The sequence below is a fragment of the Phalacrocorax carbo genome, chromosome 1 (genome assembly GCF_963921805.1).
Source record: "Phalacrocorax carbo chromosome 1, bPhaCar2.1, whole genome shotgun sequence".
NCBI lineage: Eukaryota > Metazoa > Chordata > Aves > Suliformes > Phalacrocoracidae > Phalacrocorax > Phalacrocorax carbo.
This window is the reverse complement of record NC_087513.1, coordinates 119820504-119839276: the sequence shown is the minus strand read 5'-3', so window position 1 is coordinate 119839276 and position 18773 is coordinate 119820504. Positions and strand designations below refer to the sequence as shown.

At 40.0% G+C, this 18773-nt stretch overlaps 1 protein-coding gene across 1 annotated transcript in view; it reads right to left on the bottom strand.

Moving 5' to 3' along the window:
* The window catches only part of BACE2 (beta-secretase 2), a 54686-nt gene that overhangs the window by 15714 nt on the left and 20199 nt on the right, over positions 1-18773 (bottom strand). Inside the window, exons 2-6 of the mRNA XM_064472113.1 lie at positions 16381-16469; positions 9087-9303; positions 7358-7486; positions 6015-6149; positions 2738-2839 (exon numbers count right to left, since the gene is read on the bottom strand). Of these exons, the coding sequence (XP_064328183.1) occupies positions 2738-2839; positions 6015-6149; positions 7358-7486; positions 9087-9303; positions 16381-16469 (672 nt within the window). The remainder of the gene's footprint in view (positions 1-2737; positions 2840-6014; positions 6150-7357; positions 7487-9086; positions 9304-16380; positions 16470-18773) is intronic.

The following is an 18773-nucleotide window of genomic DNA, read 5'->3' as shown; positions in this document are numbered from 1 at the left end:
TCCTTATTTGAGTGTATTACTTTGTGTTGGTTCTTATTCCCATGTGAAACAACATCCAAGGCAGTATCTTGTTCTGACACTGCACAGCCAAAGCCTCCCTTTTGGGTAAAGAAGAAAGGTGGAATCCAGCCTCTCCACTCCTTTTATTTGTATTTATCTGTGATATTGACTATTTTGTAAACATCAGCTCATATGTTAGTTATATGGTATTTTACAGGTGACAAGTATTCACCCCACCCCACCCACCTGCCAATGAAATATTTGTTAGGGATGCACAGTATTAGAGACTTAATACTTCCAGGTGCTCATCTCTATTCTTGGAACAACCAGCATACACTCATGCAAACACACAATGAGACCTACAATCACAAACCGACTGCTTTTACCCTTAACCCTCAACGCACGCTTAAGTACATCTCTTGGCATGGGATAGAACGCTCTGCCCGTCACAGCTATGTCCCATGCCAGACCTGCTGAAAAATTTAGTTCTCCTCTCTTTCCATTTTCTCTTGGAAAGCATAGCTTGTGATCTGAGAAAAACTGCAAGACAGCACCCAGATTGGGCAGACCAAGTCTATAAAGTGTTCTATTTTAAGTGCCTACTTTCATTTCCCAGAAAGACTGCTTAGTGCATTGCATTTCCCTTACTTCTGTATGCTGAGGAAAGTACTGGGGTGGGGGGGCTGGATTTGGCTGTATGATACCTAAAAGGCTATTAAAATAAAGATTTTAGGTTTATTTGAGCCTTCCTTTCTTCAACTTACTAACTTAGCATTATATTAATGGCATGAGTAGACATGCTGTTCGGACTTCAGCTCAGTGAGGTGTATTGGTTGCCACCCCTCTGTGGCTTATCTCTGCCCATCTGCCAAAATCACCATCCTTCAGACCTGCCAACATCAAACTGCATCTATAGCTGCTCCCTAAAAGACTTCAGTTCAAATAAGCAAGGTTTAGAAAACAATCTACACCACAAAGGAGCATAAAGCTCACAGCCTTGGTCTCTAATGGAGCTGAATAAAGGAACGCTTCACATGCAGTTATCCCAGTATACCTGCGGGGGCAATAACGTCTTGCTGGGAAGCTCATAACAAGCTGCTAGGAGCAGGAACTGGTTACCCTGGTTCACCTGTGGTCAGAGAAGTATGTCTGACTACTGCAGATGATTTTATGTTTCAGTGGTATGTAGTCTGCCAGAAGCACAGAGCGCTAAAAGTACGGGTGTGATGCCATGGTACAATTGCCAGAAATACCCATTTTCCTGACATTGCTCCTACACAGCTGGAATCTGATCCTTACCTCTTGCAGGTACTTTTATATTTAATAGACTACCTTTTTTTTTGTTTAGAGCTGTGAAAGTAATTTTCAGTGTGTGTGGAGGGAAAGGGGTACAGCAGCAAGGTCCTTGAGATTAAAAAGAAACCCTAAAAGAGAAGAGTTAGTTTATGCATTTTTAATAGGAAGAACAAAAACCATTAAGCACAGCGAGTGAGTGGTTCCGCTCTAATATCTTATCGATCAGTTGACTATTTACTTGTTATGTGGAAGGCCCTAGTTCAAATGTCCTGACCAAAATCAGAGAGGAGTGTGTACCGCTGTGACCCACCTCAAAGGAGGATGTCCTATGCACAAGGTGCCATTACAAGAGCTCTTGGGTAGGCTTCTTTCAATTCCCCCCCCCCATCGACTGAAATTGTTCCAGTCAATACTTAAGTGCTTTGCAAAGAGAAGAACTTTTCAACCAGGGAGGCTGAGCTACATAAGATAACTGGTACATTTATTTCAGATATTGGACACCTGCAGGCAGTGAAGAACACTTCATGCCAAATCTCTGCTCTCAATCAGGTAGAAAAAGGATCTCCATTTTGACTTATCAGCATACAGGCAAATATTCTTGTCTTTTGGGCAGCTGGCCGATAGTCCAGTTATTTCCTGTGTATTTCCTGTGATTTCCAATGACTACTGTTGTCTGATTGTGAATCCATGACAAAAATATTAAAACTGTTCACATTGAAATATCTGGGTTTTATTCTTCATCTTTAACCTTCTTGGCACTGTTCATTATATTCAACCCAGATTTATTAATAGTTTTTATTAACCAGAAAATGCTGCTTCAGTTACCCTACGCTCAGAGAAATCCATCATCCCCATGCCCTACTTCTAAAGCCCACTCTATTTCCAAAGAAAGATGCTTTTAAACATGAATAATTCAATAATGAAGGTCAAAAGCAGCTTTATTGATATGAATAACCCTAATGAATGGCATCCATTCTATACAACAATAAGCATTATACTTGTAAAGGAACTGCTTGCAGTAGCATGTTCTTCTTACTTTATAAACACCCCATTTTGTATGAAAAGACTGATTTTTGCACTCTTAATACTTTGAACCAGAGCAACAGGGTTTATGTCCACGTTTCTGAAATGCTTAGAACAAAATATTCCATCTCTGCATTATTTCTGATGCATTTCCATGCACACACTTCTTGCCTGTACTTGGAACCCCTTCTCCCTCTTCCCTTTCCCTTTTCACCTCCTTTCCCTTTTCAGTTTCCATCAAAGACTATCAGTCATTTCTCACTTGTTAACAGGAGTAGACCAGGAAAGCTTCTGCTCCCCTCAGGTTAAAACCCTATGACTTACAAAGTAGATAGCAAAGATGACACTCCTTTCAAAGATCAAGGGACCATTTAACAGGAATTTAACATTTTGAGCAGATTTAGTGACATTAACTTACCAGGGATGTGCGAGCTATTGCTTGCACAACAGCACTGAAGACTTTCTGGGGCAGACGGAGGAGCGTGGTCCCACTGTCTACTATTGCTTTATCAGCATTATACTAGGGAGGGGGGAAAAAAAGGAGAGAAGTTACACACTGTAGTTAATGTAATGCAGATTCCACTGTTTCATAACGATAACAAAGTTGTTCCTTTTTGGTAGCTGTGTTCCCAAACCTGCATGTCATACCTGTCAGCAGCTCACTCGAGTGGATAGCTTGAATTCAAATGAAGTCTGAGAGCAAAAGCAAGATAAGGTCAGCCTAGACACAAGGGTGAGTTTATCTGCACCACTCAAGAAATTACTGTGTGTCACCACAGCTGTTGCAAATAGCCAAACCACTGTAAAAAGAAGTAAAGCCCAGCCCTTCACAGAGCTGTGAGCTAATCTACTCTACCTCCCATATGCTTTGGGCAAAAGCACTCTCACGGTCAGTGCAGACAGATGCTAAACATGTTGATGTAGCTTACATATATGTTCAAGCTCTGGATCAAGGTCTCTGTGATCATGAAAACAACTCGTGTTTACACACAATACAGCAGCCTACTTTTAATGACTGGCATATCTATTTCAAGACTGCTCAGGGAACGTTAGGCCTCATTACGTGTCATGCTCAGTACTAGCTCAAGAGTACAAATGCCACACCTTTCTCTCTTGACTGCTGAAAATCACTAAAACAAAAAAGAAACTTGACATTTCAATCTTGCTGCCTCAAAATCTGCACTAAAAAACCCTAAGCAAACATTTCTTTTCATTACTAAAGCCTCAACCCCCAGATTAAGAGATTTCAGCAAACTTCAGATACAGTAAACTAAGAATAAACATTTTAAAAGGTACATATTTCTTCATTAACTCCTTAAAAACTATGATGAATTGTGGGGGAAGAAAAAAAAAAAAAAAGGCAAGTAGCAGTGGCAGCTGTTTGTATTAACTACTTTTGTTACCAGCTTAGGCAGCAGGATCAATAACTTAGTAGTGACATTTCTATGGCATAATCATAGGACACAAGGTAATATACACCATAAGCTTTTTATGAAGAGGTTGAACAACAAGTGAGCGAATTTAAAATACATTGGTTTAGATGTTACCAAGTCATATGGAATATCTTTAGCACAGTGACAAAAATAAAACCCACCAAAAAGTGAAAAGTAACTCTGACTTAGTTCTTTTCTGTTTGAAAGAAGGGATGCTACAGGCTGCCAAGCAGGGCTGAAGGAAAAGCAAACAGGAAACCATTTACTATACACTCAGAAATACTCCCAAAGAGTCAAGAGGAATATCAAGGCATTGTGGAATCCATTTCAACAGGTTTGTACCACAAACACACAACGGCCAGGATTCTGGAGAGCCACCCTTGGGGAAAAAAGCGAGGTAGGAGGCACAGCCAAGATGGTCAATCACTAGCATAAAACCATGCAAAACGCCTGAAGCAGCAGGATCACTCAGCACCAGGGACTAAGCACCTGGATTTTCATGCTGTGTACAGTGTACTTGCAGTGGGCAGTAACTTCTTGCTTTCTTAGCCTTCCCAGTTAATATTTAACAGTGCACCCTATGCGGCATGCACTGCTGGCAGCTCAGTGCTTGGCTCTGCCAGGCTCAAGGCCACAGCTACAGTGTAACACTGGGCAGATTCCGGGACTGAAGCAAGGGGACTACGTTTCCCTTGCAAGGAAAGGAGTAGTCTCTGGTTACGGTTACAAAAAATGTTCCATTTCCTAGAAAACAACTAAGAGGAGAGAGGGTGCATGGTTCATCATCCTATACAGTGAATTATGCATCCTCTGCAAGCCCCTAACTAACCAAACTTTAATCATACTAGCTCTAATTTACTGTTCTTCCTCTAAATTTTTTGCAGGAAGATCGCCTTTGATCAAGAACAGAATGATGCCTTCTGTAACAGTGACTAGCATACTATGCTAATGTGTACAATGTGAAAGCAATCCCTGGCTCAGAAAAGAGCGACAATAACAGGAAACTTTCATAACACCACTAGGTTTTTAAGTGAGTTGTTTCTGGAAACAGCATATATTAGGCCATTAGTACAAGGGCTCCTCTTCAAAAACATGTTGACTGTTTTTTAAGGCAAGAAAGAAAAGCAAACACAAACATTTACCAGCGATTTTGCTTTCCTAACAGTATAATAGAGAGAGGCATTTAAATAAACCTAATTTTGCTTATTAAGTTGAAAGGCAGTATGACTAATTTTAAATATTTTTGTATGGCAATATTATTTCCATATTTTGTATGGAAATATAATATTTATGCACATGTAAGATTTTTGTAGTGAATTTCACTTAATTTGTATGAACTATAAAAACTTTAGAATTGTCATGTCCCAATGAATTCCAACTGAGAGAAGAAGCATAAGATAAATTTAAGATGTCTAATGAAAACAGGGCATTGAAATTATAGAACTAAAATCAAAACATGAATAGCAACAAGCAATAGTAAGAAACAAATGAAATACACACATCTACACATATCCTCCAGAAAAAAAAAAAACATCTTTGGAATAAAAACTGCAACAAACCAGTCTCATTAGACTGATCCAGAGATAGCAGAACATTATTCCTAATAAAAACAGAAAACATATCTATCAGGTATAATAACTAGCAAGGCTGAAGTGAGGAAAATTGGATTACAAAAATAAAAAGGAGCCACAGGATGAGATACTTTGGGAAGCATCCCAGGATGACACCTGCCCGCTGCCATAGTGAATTACATGCTTAGACATTGCCACAGGGGTCAATCAAAAAATCTTCCCTTTTCTTTGTTTGACCAGAATTGCTTTAAAACCCTTTGGTTTGTCTTTTGGTTTGACAGAAAACCACGAACTGTAGTTGTTTAAAGACAGTTACTCCCTAAATCCATGCACCATCTTTGGCGTTTAGACTCCTTCGTTTCAATTGAAACTAGTCAAGAGACTGAGCCCTCCCAAACCACAGCAGACTTATTTTCAGTGGACTGTTCACTTGACAATTGTAGCTTAGTCCCTAACTTACTGAAAATACTATCAATGACTTTAAAGTCCTCTCCGAAGCAATTTTAGCATGCTTGATGTACACATTGCATTTCACATGGCTTGTTCATTTCCTGTCAAACTTACCATGCAGCCTTAATTTTCAGAGGATGCTGCAATACACATTTGCTTGCAAAGACAAAACTGATCAATTAAGTGTTTTTCTTAACCAAACTTGTGTTTTATACAGACAGAAACACATTATCACAAATACCTCTCTGCAGTCCAATTCGAGGTTCTGTCCTCCAACCTCCAGTTTGAGAATTTCAACCTGGTAATACCACTCCTCTTTGATTGGTGTGTACCAAATATCACCCTTGTACAGACTTGGTTCAATTCCACCCAGAACCTAAGGGAAAGGAGAACAGAATTTACACACTTTAAAATCCCAGTTGTTTAGTTTTGGGGCAAGTACAGGAAAAAAGGGGAATGTTTAATTGTGATACACAGGGCATAAAAATTTTAATTTAGCACCATTTGTAAGGATTTTATTGACAAGTTCTTTGTCAATAATAAAGCAGTATGAAACATCTAGATGTTGAATAGATTGTACTTCAGTCAGACAGAATTCCCATATTGGGCCAAATTACCAGCATCTTCATCTACAAGCTCACACTGATTCTCTTATGAAAGCTCCACTGTTTAAAATCAAAACAGTATCTTCAGTGATTTAATCTAGGCAATGTATAAAAATGGGACAGCATATTAAACCTGCACATCAAAAATGCACTTTATCAGATCAGAAAAGCCGTAATACTGCTTCAGAACATTTCGCTTTTCTTACACACATCAAAAATGGAGTATGACCATTCCATCATTGCTCTCACTGTTAGCTTCCATCAGGACTTATGTTGAAGCTGACTGGGAGTACCCTAGACGATCAGATTTTGAAGTAAGCTAACATAAGTGAGTTCTCTCTTGGCTTCACCAATCTCAAGCAGGTTAACATTTACAGCAAAATAACTATTTGTGATTAATGCCTGTGCTGATATGCTTATTTCAGCATAATTAACTCATGATCCAAATAAAGGCCAATTCTTGGTCCCACTAAAACTGATGGAAAGACTTCTCAGAGTAAGAACAAGGGAAAGATCTGTTTTTCAGATTGTTTCCTTTGGTATGTTGTCTACAAAAAAGGAAAAAAAAAAAAAAAAAAAGGAAAAGAACCTTGATTCCTCTCCCCCTTTTCACATAATGTAAAAAATTTCTTGTAGCATTTTGATGAGTTTGAACAAGCTTAGCAGCTGAGTAAGGGCCTACTCAGTTTAAGAAAGGTAGCAGAATCTGCCTTGAGGGAACACATCATCTATGGTTTTCTTTATTAAAATTAAACTTGAAATGCAGAAGTTTACTCAAAATTGAGAGAGAAAAAAGACCAGAGAGTAAAAATAGACACTTGAGTTTTGCCTAAATGCTTAACTTTAACTTTTATTTAAAAAAATTATAAAACTTTTCATATATTTACACACTAAATTTGGAAAAATTAGGATAGTCATAGAAAAGAGGGAGAGAGATTAACAAAGATACATCTTCCCTCTCAGATTGACAGATACCCACAAGACTACCTCCGTTGGTACCACTTCCAGAAACAGGCAGTCCGGCACCACACATCTGCAAGGAGAAAATGTTGGGGATCTTTGCCTGTCTCACAAGAGAATCAAAGAACGTCTCCACGGAACTTGAAGGCTTGAAGGTGTTGAAAAACAAAATAAAACAACAAAAGAATTGCAGAAGTATTCATTAAAATGTTTCTTTGCAGAAATGAGCACATCATTCAAACAAGACCACTTTTCACAAGTAAATTGAATTTCTGACAACCCGGTGATGAAAATTCTAGAGATAATAAGTCATTAAAAACCCCAACATCTGTCATTTCTCTGTTTCTGCTCTTTTTCAAAAACATTTTTACTCTTGACCACTGTCACAGAAATCCCTAAAGCATGAGAGCATTTTTCAACCGCAGTTTTCAAACTCAAATACTAGTTTCAGTTTCAGGCAGAAACTCTCACCGATGCTTTCTGTTTGGAAAAGGCTTTACGTTATTAGAACAATCAAATGTAACTTGCCCTTCCCACCTTTCCACAGTTAAAAGGCGGAATTTTAAAGCAAGAATTTTCAGTTTTAAATATAGTTGAATTTTAATGAACTTCGAATTCAATGGCCCTAATTTCCTCTTCTTTTAAAGAACAACACATCCAAGCACACTCACTTCAGCTGATTACTGGTCAGCAGGTTCTTTCCTACACTGGATATGATGCTTGTGTTTGCAGTTATTAGAGTACTGCAAACTCACTGTAATTCAGATTTCTGTGCAGATACATCTCATGACAGGCAGAGACTCTGGTGAGCTTGCAAGGTGCCAAGTGCTCTTACTACACAAAGCACAGAGCAGACTCAGAAGCCAAAAACACTCAAGTCTTCGGAAGAAGGGAAAAATAAATGCCCTTGAATACAATATTTGCCCAAACCAGAGTCTGAGAAGCAGCTCTTCTCTGTCTGTTGACAGCGTATGACAGCAAATATGTCAGAAGTCAATACAATGATCATGGAACTCTTGAATAAAGCATTTTAATTCCACAGGAAGCAGGCAGTATTGAATCATTTGTTCTAATTGAATATATCTCAATTTGTGACTTTCTCAGACAGTTACGTGTAGGTTGAAAACTATGATTGTGTAGTATTCCAATAATGTTTTCAGTTTTGGATTATAAGGTTATAAATTTTTTACTATAAATTTTAGGTTTTAATTTAAACTTCTGTCTGAATTTCCTACATTCACAAGAACAGGATGTGCTTGGTTCTATGTTAATGAAAACACTGTAGCTAAAATTTGTGCTGAAATTACCCATATATGCTCTCCATCTCAACTTTTACTTGAATGGAGAATGTCTTAGGAGGAACTGCCAACGGCTTTGCCAAGTAAGTTCATCAGTCCATTGACAAGTGTTGAGGGAGATCATCAGAGCCCTAATACACGTCTTCCACACTCATATCAGAATCCTTTACTCCCATACTTTGGTACTACAAGCTCTGTAAAAGCTTATTCATTGCAGAGGAGCTAAAATTGAAGCCTTCATCACCAGAAAAGCCAAAATCCTCACATGGGACTGTGGTACCATCACAACTTGATTTATTTTTTCTGGAACAACCACAAAGGATTAATACGAAAGAGTGGTTGGAAGGGAAGAGTCTAATGCTGACATATCATCTGCTCACTTTATTTTAATAGTTGGATTTCTATTTATTGTCATTGTGAAAGACAATAGCTGGGGCAAGGATGATTTACCTTGGCTAAGGCATCGTAGGCAAGACCAAGAATCCCGTGCCACTTAACCCCTGGTAGGAAGAAATTCTCCGATTCAAGAATGGTAGCAATGTTGACGGTGTAGCTGCCATAGATTCCTTTTGGGATAGTAATGACATCTGTACCCAGCACTCCAGCCCAGCTTCCTTGACTGTACTTAACTGTGACATCAATCCCTTGAGATTTGTACGTACTTGACCTTTAAAATGAAAAGATACACTTATGCAGGAGCCGTTCATTTATAATGAAAAACAACAGAATATATTCAATCTCAATTTTTCCCAGAGAGGAAAAAAAGTGAAGTCTGCAAAGCTGATCACATAAACTCACAGAAGAAGGGGGGTGGATTGTAAAGGCAGTAAAAAAAAGCAGTAATAAAAAAAATATCTTGAGGCCCTGTTTTTATCCTGAAGCCATCAATGACTCAAATCTTCACAATGTGTGTCTTTTTTGTTTGTTTGTTTTTTTTTAACCTACGATATTATGCCATCTATTGCAATGTCTCCCTGTCTCAGACTGGTCCATCACAATAGGAGCAATACTGTAACTGGAGTATTAAGTGGTGCTATGAAATTAAATGCTTCTGAATTAAAATCTAAAATTGAAATGCCAAGCTAACTGAATAGCTGTAGACTAATACCTCTTTAATATTATTTAAAAAAATCCATTTTGGGTAAATTGGAATATTATTGTGAGTATCAGCAGTAAGACACAGGTTTTCTAAATCTGCTTTTGGTCTATCTATTGGGAAGTAAGCAGACTTGGATATTATTAACAAAAGATTCACTGACTTGGAGGAGGAAAGGGAGGAGTTCCTTCTAGACCAGGGCAGCAAAGACAAAGGAGCAGTTAAGTATGGCAAGCAAAGAAAGCAAAAGAATCCTGTTTAGAAGGCTTAACAGAATTGTTAGGAAAAAACCCAATAGATTTTTCATTTTAAAATCCTGTAGTATAAATATAACAATCATCTTTCACTCACACCACTACTGAAGAACTACAAAAGCTCTAGATCTCTTACAATTTATTTTGGTGCCATTCCTCGGCATACATCTTCCCCTTCTGAAGGGACAGATGACCATGCTCAGTTCATCTGAACAAACTTTTCATTTGACAGCTTTTGAAAAAGTAAATAAAAAAAAAGTAGGTGTAAAATACCACCTTTACATGTGTGTAAAACAATAGGAAGTGCAGGTGATTTATCAAGTGTGGACAGTTTTATCAACCCAGATTTAATCTAACAGCTGCTCTGACAGAAACAGCCACATGAAGTGGCTTCACAGCACCCTGTACCTGAGCTCACCAGAATGAAGTCGGTATGATTTTGCCTATTAAGGGGAAAAACCTTTAGATGGCAACCCAGACAACTCCCGTCCATTCGAGCAGGCACTTTATCTTGAGGGACAATTTGACCATACGGACCGTGCAACTGATCCTCTTCCTAGCTAAGAGAGGGAGGGAGTAGAAAGAGGCCAGGCTCTAACCCTAAGCAGTCCTTGACACTCCCAACACCTAACCCTTCAAGGGTCTTCAGGGCTCAGTGGCTTGTAACATGCAAGACAGCAGAAATACAGGAGATAATAGGCCCCACAGATTATATTTCAAAATGCATGAATTCCAGATATACTGTTACTGCCTGTATCTGGTCACTTGTACTGCTACTGCTGTTTTATCTTTCTGCATTATTCTGCATTTCTATGAAACTTAGACAAAGGAACATCTCTGCTCAGGCAGGGTCTTCAGACAACCACTGTGATAGTGGCAGTACATTTTATAAATCAAAATAGAGTCTGAATAACTGGTGACATATGAGAAACTGGGGGGGTAGGAAAAGGAAGGGAAAATACAGGGTTCTTCATGTAGAAAAGTGTCTGGCTGTGCAACAGAAGAGGAAACATCTGAAATCAGAGAGAAGAGTGAGTGCTGGGAGAATAAAGCAAAGTGAATCTGCAGATACAGATGCTGTGTGACCAGCAGCAGCACATAGGTCTTCTTCCGTAAGCGGTGGTAACAGCTTGATGGATTGAGCTGTGGAACAGGACACAGAAAGACTGGGTTCATTTTCCAGCATGGCTGGTGAACTTTCCTGTGGAAAGGCAGGACAAGTCACTTCCTCACCCCTTGTGCTTCAGCTTCCCCCCATGCAGAAATGGGTATGAGGGTACTCACCTCATTTGTAAAGTGCACAGATGTCATGTTGAAAAGAAGGCCTTGTTATTTCCTTCAAGGAGCAAAATACACAGTGTGGGAAGGGATCTCACATGATCCTTGTGAGGATATACCAATATCCACTAATTATATTCTGTTCTGAAAAACCACTTCCTGCTCTATCTTCTTGGCTGTAATCAACCTGTGTTTTTCCAGCAAACTGATCCAAAGGAAGAAAACTTCTTTAGAGGTCAAAACTAGAGACTTGTTCTAAGTCACAGGCTGAGTGTTTTCAACAAACACACAGCACAAAAAATTCCAGATAAGCCATTGTGACTACAATGAGAAAATGAGAAATTCAACTCTTCTGGCAGGACACAGTGTATCCTAGCCAGGGGCAAGGAAAAGGCTCCTGAGTTATGGTGCTGTAGCGCCACTACTCCCTCCCTCTCCTTCCTCATTGCTACCTTCTCTCCAAAGCAGCCAACAGCAACATGGTCCTCAAACGGATCTCAAGCCTCAGCTGACAAAACTAGCAATGGGTTCATTTTCTCATGTAGAGTTACTCCTTATTACCAGCATTACTAGCATATAGCACTGAAGAAAACATAGCCAAAATACTGTTTCTTACATCATGCTTCATTTGATGGAAGCTCAACATGGCAACAGTAAATCCACTATGCAGAAAGCCCTGCTTAACACTGACCTCAAACACTTGCGATTCCTTCATAATTCCATGCTCACTTGCTGCTCTGCAACAAACCAGGACTTCAGATTTTCCTTCTTACTCATTCCCTTTTTCCTAAGCACCAAATCAGTGTCTCCACACACAGCAATGGCAAAGAAAGGACAGGAAACAGCAATGGGCAAAAAAAGTCTGAACAGAAGTTTTGATCTCCTAGAGAGTGATAGATGGATGGCACAAGATAAGTGATTCAGGGCCAACAACTGTAAGAAAATGCAAACTATTACACAACATAAGTTATTGATTTTTAAGCAAGAAGTCCCATCTAATTTGCAGGTGTTCTGGAACAAGTTTATAATTTACCTGAAACAATAAACTGTACAGTATACACAACCAAACTCGCAGGATCATACTGCAAAGCAGCAGCTTACTTTTGCTTGCTGGTACATACCTTACTGTATTATCTCAACTTATTCCCCATAATTTTCTTACCCATCTCTTGGAACAATCAACTCTTGAGCAGTTTGCTCTTGAAGCTTTAGATGGTGAGGCAGTCGTACTCACACTGAAATAAAACTGAATACTGTTGCTGAATACTGATAGCCCTGCATATGTCACTCTCGCATAACGCTACAGAACCACCACCAATAATTTATCTTCAAGTGTAAAAATCCCTTTATACATCTGTTTACATAGATCTTGTATCATAAGTAGCGTACTTAACAAAAACTACTTGTTATTTTGAACAGCATGAGAAACAAATTCTGTGATTTCTTTTCAGTTCAGGACAAATTAGGCCATTTCCCAAAACCTTACATATCATAGTCATCACAGCAGACTCAGAACTTTTCACAGCAAAGTTTTGTCAGAGCCACTCAAAAGCCCAAGTTGTGAAAAAGTTCATGACAACAGCTTTATCAGTTTTGTACAGAAAGACCCATATAATTAAGCAATAGAATTGTACGACATGAATTACATAACACACAACATCATTTAACAAGCTAGTTCTAAAATTGCTTAAGAACGACACACCACACCCTAAACAACACACTCTCTGGGTCCTTTGAAAAGAAGATAATGCCTTTCCTATGCACCATCCTCAATTTCAGTCAAAAAACAATCATGCATTTGATTTCAGATTTTGACCATTTGAATAAAATTAAACTAAGAGCGTGTCAATCAGGAAATTCAGACTCATCACTCTCTTTCTCCGACCCAATATTAATATTCTGATATGTACATATCTATAACTCAGTCCCATTAACTTAACAAATTACTAATCCTTCTTTTCCCTCATCTTCAATTTGTGGTTTATGACTTTGATATGGAAGCACTTAATGAGAATACAGGGTAAACTGCAGGGATGATTACCAAATGAGAGGAAACCTCTATATCTAATGTTGAAGTGTTCCACGTAGTGTGGAAGAAAAGTGCCCATAGGTCATTTGTCTCATTTACACATGGGTAAAGGTCACTCAGGTAATTTTATAGATCCAGCTGATGGGATATCAAGGCCCCTGTCTACCATCTATGCAAAACCATGACAACTAGGGAAGGTAACCTGACTGCTGGGAAAAGGCTATCATAAGGCCAGTCACAAAAAGAGATGAGCAGCAGATTTCCAAGGAACTCTAGGCCACTGAGCTTTACTTCAGGTCAGGAAAAGTCTCAGAGAACAACCTCCTGGAATCTGTTCCCAAGTACATGAAGGACAAGAAGGTAATCATGGACATTCAATGAAGAATTTCACAGGTATATCGTACCTGACCAACCTCGTTGCCTTCTACAACAAGATGACTGGCTGTATAGATGAGAAGAGTGCACTGCCTGTAGCACATCTTCATTTCAGTCAGGCTTTGAGACCATCTCCCACAGCATTCCCATTTGGAAGCTGATGATGCAGGGCTGAACAAACAGACCACTGTATGGGTTGAAGACGTGCTAGGCCACTGGGCCCAAAGGGCAGCGACCAATGGCTCAACATCAGGCTCGTGACAAGCATAGTGCCCCAGGGGTTGTGAATGGAAGAAAAATTGTTCAACATCTTCCTCAAGAACCTACACAATGGACAGACTGCACCCTCAGCAGATTTACACAGGACACTACATTAAAGGGAGTAGCTGACATGCTGAACGATAGAGCTTGAATCCAGTAGAACCCTGAAAAATGGGAGTATCGGGCCAACAGAAACCTCATGGTGTTCAACAAGGAGAAGCACAAAGTTTTGTAGCTGAGATGAAACAACTCCATGCATCAGGGCAGACTGAGAAGCAACTGAAAAGAACCAAAAAGGACTTGGGGTGATGGTGGACACCAGGCTGCATAAGAGCCAACACCATACTCGCCCTGTGCATACAGCAAACTTTACACCGGGCCACATTTGGAGGGCCATGGACAACATATCCAAGGAAGATGCTCTCTTGCTCTGGTCAGCACTGGTGAGACCACACCTGGAATAGACTGTCGCCAGTTGTGGGAACCCAGTTCAACAGGGATCTGGAGAAAGAGAAGAGGGACTGGCAGGGGGCTATCAGATAGGTCAGGTCCCACAAGCACAGGACCTGTGACAAGAGGCTGAGGGGAGCTGGGCTTCGCTTTTGCAAACAAGAGGCAAAGGGGAGATCTCACAGCAGCTTACAACAACTTGAAAGACAGATACAAAGACAACACAAACAAACCTTTCTCTGCAGTGCCAGGCAGTAACACAAGGGGCAACGCCCATGAGTTACATTTTGTGAGGTTCAGGTTGGGCAATAGGAAATATTGCCTCCACAGGAGAGTGTGGCACAGCACTGAAACACATTGTCCAGAGAGAGCGTGGATTCTCCATCCTCAGAGGTTTACAGGACTTGGCTGGACTCAGCCATGACTGACCTGAGCTGGTGACAGTCCTGCCTCATTTGGGGTATGTACTAGATGACCTACAGAGGTTTCTTGCAAACAACATTTTAAAAATGTAACTGATTTCAGTGGGGGCAGGATCCCTCCCAGATGACATTTATTTAAATGTGTTTGAAGTATTTAAAGTGGAAGAAGCATGGTGTAGCCAAGTTCAAGCATGCTAATGGCTGCACTTTATTCTGAGCATATTGCAGTACTCCATCAATCCAACCCAAACCAGAAATTGCTATTGCAATTGCTCTGGACTATCATGACTTGAGTTTGAATAATTTTACAAAGCACCCTTAACTCTTCATGGCCCAAATTTCAAGGTTTCATTATTAGGTTTATATCAGAGTTCTCAAAACACAGCATATACTGAGAACACTGGTAAGAGACTGTAACCTTCAACCTGTCACAGCCTTTCTGAACACACAACCTCTGCCATTGCTGCTGTTTCTAATGGTTTATGGTACTTATGAGAGAGGCCTTGCCCTTCCTGACCACATAATGTCACTTAAGAGAAAAGGAAGAAGGAATGCTTGTGCTTTTAATTCCTGCAATTAAGTTTCCTCTAGCCACTACCTATGGAAGGGGATAGCTGGCATGTAAAACTCTGCAGTAGTGCAGAAATGGCTTTCAGGTGCAAATTCTGGGCTTTCCAGACTTGTGTCATATCAGAGTGAGATGTAAAATATCTCCATTAACATCTGAATGTGTGACAGGAGGTAAGGCTATTCTAGTAAGCAGCATGGAAATACTGACTTTCCCTCCATTACCAGTGCATCTATTGGAAAAGTGCAAAACCCCATGCTAAAATAAATAAAGAGGTAATAAAAATGGTGGTACTCTCCAGCCTCCCAGTCCTCTAAGTATTTTTATCCATATGCTTCAGCTAAAGATAGACACTGTGTTTTGGAGAAGTTTACCTGAAATAATTGAAACTAGAGAAGGGCAGAAAGGAAGGAAGAAAGGAGGGAGAGTGACTCAGACAGACAAAGCTGTGCTTGGCTGTGACTAATGTCAGTTCATGTTAAACACAGCAAATTCAATACATAACAAGCACCAAAACCACCAAGTTGTATCTTATAAACAACCAGATTCAGCAGTGTCTCTCCAGATTACCAAGCGATTGAGGCCCTTGGCCAAACTAAACAACAAATCAGCTTTTGAGTAATTTGGATGAAATGTCAGGTAACAGATACAGTTACTGGGCTTTAATTTTTGTTTTTAAACAAAGGGAAAGTGTATTTAAACTTTTAATTCCTTCCAAGAACTTTTGGATAAGAAATTGACCAAAATTGGTGTGATTTTACCCTGTAATCATATCATCTTTTATCTCCAGCTCTAATCAGAGCTATGCTCAGAGCTCAGTGGGACTGTTCATGGTGTCAGGCAGAGCTTTGCATCAGGCGAGGCAAATCTTCCCATTCAGGCAACAAACATGCCACTCTCATGGGATGTCACAGGAGCCCCATGAACTGCCTTACCATCCATTTTTTGTGTGGAGGAGTCAGAATCTAAAAGACACCCTAACCCATCACGGCGTGCAGAACAAGTACTTACAGCTTGGTATTGAAGTAGGAGGTGACATCAGGATCAGGCACACCTGCTACAGCAAAATTACTGCTCCCAGTGTCAACCAGAATATTTAACTGCCGAAACAGAAGAAAGGAGAGGTGTTTTTCATATCCAGCTAAACAAACAACAAATTCATTAAAGTTTTTGCCTAAACTATCTTCAGTTTTAAAATTACAATGAAAGTTGCCCTGAAAAATGAATACAAAGTGTCACTTTTGGGAAAGATATGCTGCTGTAGCCCCCGAAATGCTTTAAAATAGTCATGTTCCTGGAAGGGGGAAAACTTGACTAGCTCATAATCACACAGCAGAGAAACTCATGACCATCTCAAATTTCTTTTTGGCCCAACCCATGTGTCTGGGCAACCTGGCTTGTCCGGGTCACACGCTGAATTGCGTACTGTTTAAAGCACTGTTTGCCTTAAAGCTAATGAGGTTTCTAGGTAGGGGCTGAGTGCAAGACTGAACAGAAATAGGCAGAAGCACAAAGCTGGAGAGAGCTGGCTTGGAGAGCACAGGAACACTGCCCAGTTCGTCCCGAGCAGCAGCAACCTACCACAGCTTTCACAGCCTTTAAATAGGAGGATGGCAGATTTATAAACACTGTGGAAAACATGGAATGAAAGGTGGCCTAAGAGTGGGGCCACTTGGTCGGTTAATTGGGAGGTTGATTTAGGCCAAAAATTGCCTAACAAAACCACACAGACAAAACGAGATGCCTCCTTTCCCATTTGGCTCAGGTTAGCAGGCTGGTTCACCACGGCTGCATGATGGTTTGTGCTAGCACAAATCAGAAGGTAACAGCATGGGAGTAAGCAGCCAGAGGCAGGATCACCTCTTTCAGCAAGACCTTGAAACTACAGGTGGCACTAAATGACAATTTACGTCAGTCAGAGACTGTACTGCTACCAAAAGCAGTGGTCACACTTCTCCCCTGCTCTTGGCCGGATGCTTCCCAGGGCTTCCTGGCATAAGCACTTGTGTTCATGAGGCTGTGATGCAAATCAGATCAGGTTCCTCACATACAGTTACCAAGAAAAAAAAAATTTTCAAATTAGCAATTTGCCATATCAGACAGTTACTTGAAAAGAGATGGTAGGAGTAGATACTAGAAAAGGGCGATTGACTCCTTTAGTGACAGTGTGGTCTCAGGTTGGCTTAAAATGATTGTAAAATTATGCCCTAGGCAATAAGGGGACACCTGCTCCCCAGAAAAATATTAAGGAATTAAGAATTTTCCTGTAGGATGGAGTGAGGCATGAGGACTAGGTTGTCTGTGGTTTAAAGCCAGCTTGAAACAGCTGCTTTGGTAGTCCTCATCATTCTCCTTAAGATGTGAGGTAGCTAGGGATCTAGCACTGCAAGTGGACATGGGAAGGGGAAGAGAGAATGATAGGGGAAACAAGTTTAGTGTTGACAAAGGAGGTAGAGAAACAGGGCTGAGCTCAAAAGACAAGTAAAGATAAAGGAGAATAAAGCATTTGTAGAAGGTGTGCTGAATCCTTCTTTGATAAGTTTAAGACTGAGCATAGACCAAAAAAAAAAAACCATGAGCTGGTGTTCAAAAACATCTTTGGTTTACACACAGAGGGGAAGGGAGGAGATGATTACCCTTGTTTTACCTAGATAATATCGTATGGGACTAAGGAGCTCTGAAATTAAGACATGAACACAAAATCAACTAGGAATCCGTGGTACTCTCTTCTGAACTGCATGCACACTCTGTAATTGGTATTCCCAGTCCTAAACATGGAAAAATTTTACAACTAAAAAGAAAGAAACCCACAACCTTAGTCAAGTGCCTTACTGCGTCCCAGATTTTTGATTAAGTGGAGACAATACATTAAAATTTATTTTGCAACCACATGAACTAGACACAGATGTTTAAAAAACAGAAGGAAATCTGCAAGTTCACCTAGCTCCTGGAACTGAGGCTTTAAAAGAATATAAGAACATCTGAGGCATGCCTTGCAATAAAATCCAAAGTTTGCCAACATACTTTATTTCAACGATATCAAAAGCCTAACATTTTGTCAAGTACCTAACAAAGTAAGAACAGTTCATTTCCCCGCCTCCACCCCCCGGGATAGAAATCATATTAAAAATAAATAACAAAGTGCAGCTACAATGCGTGCATCTATCAGGACCAACAAAAGTTGCCTCAAAGGGGTGCTGCAGGGCTTAAATTAATTAGCCTTTCCAAGACAGTCTGTGATGCTTGGGTAATGGGCACTATACATCAGCTGCATAAATACGTGTAGGTGTTGCCCTAGCTTCAGTAATATGCATGACACCATACACGGAGGAGGACTTGGAAAAAAACCCGACAAAACAAACAAAAACCCAATCACTAAATATGACATGTATGAAAGATATTTT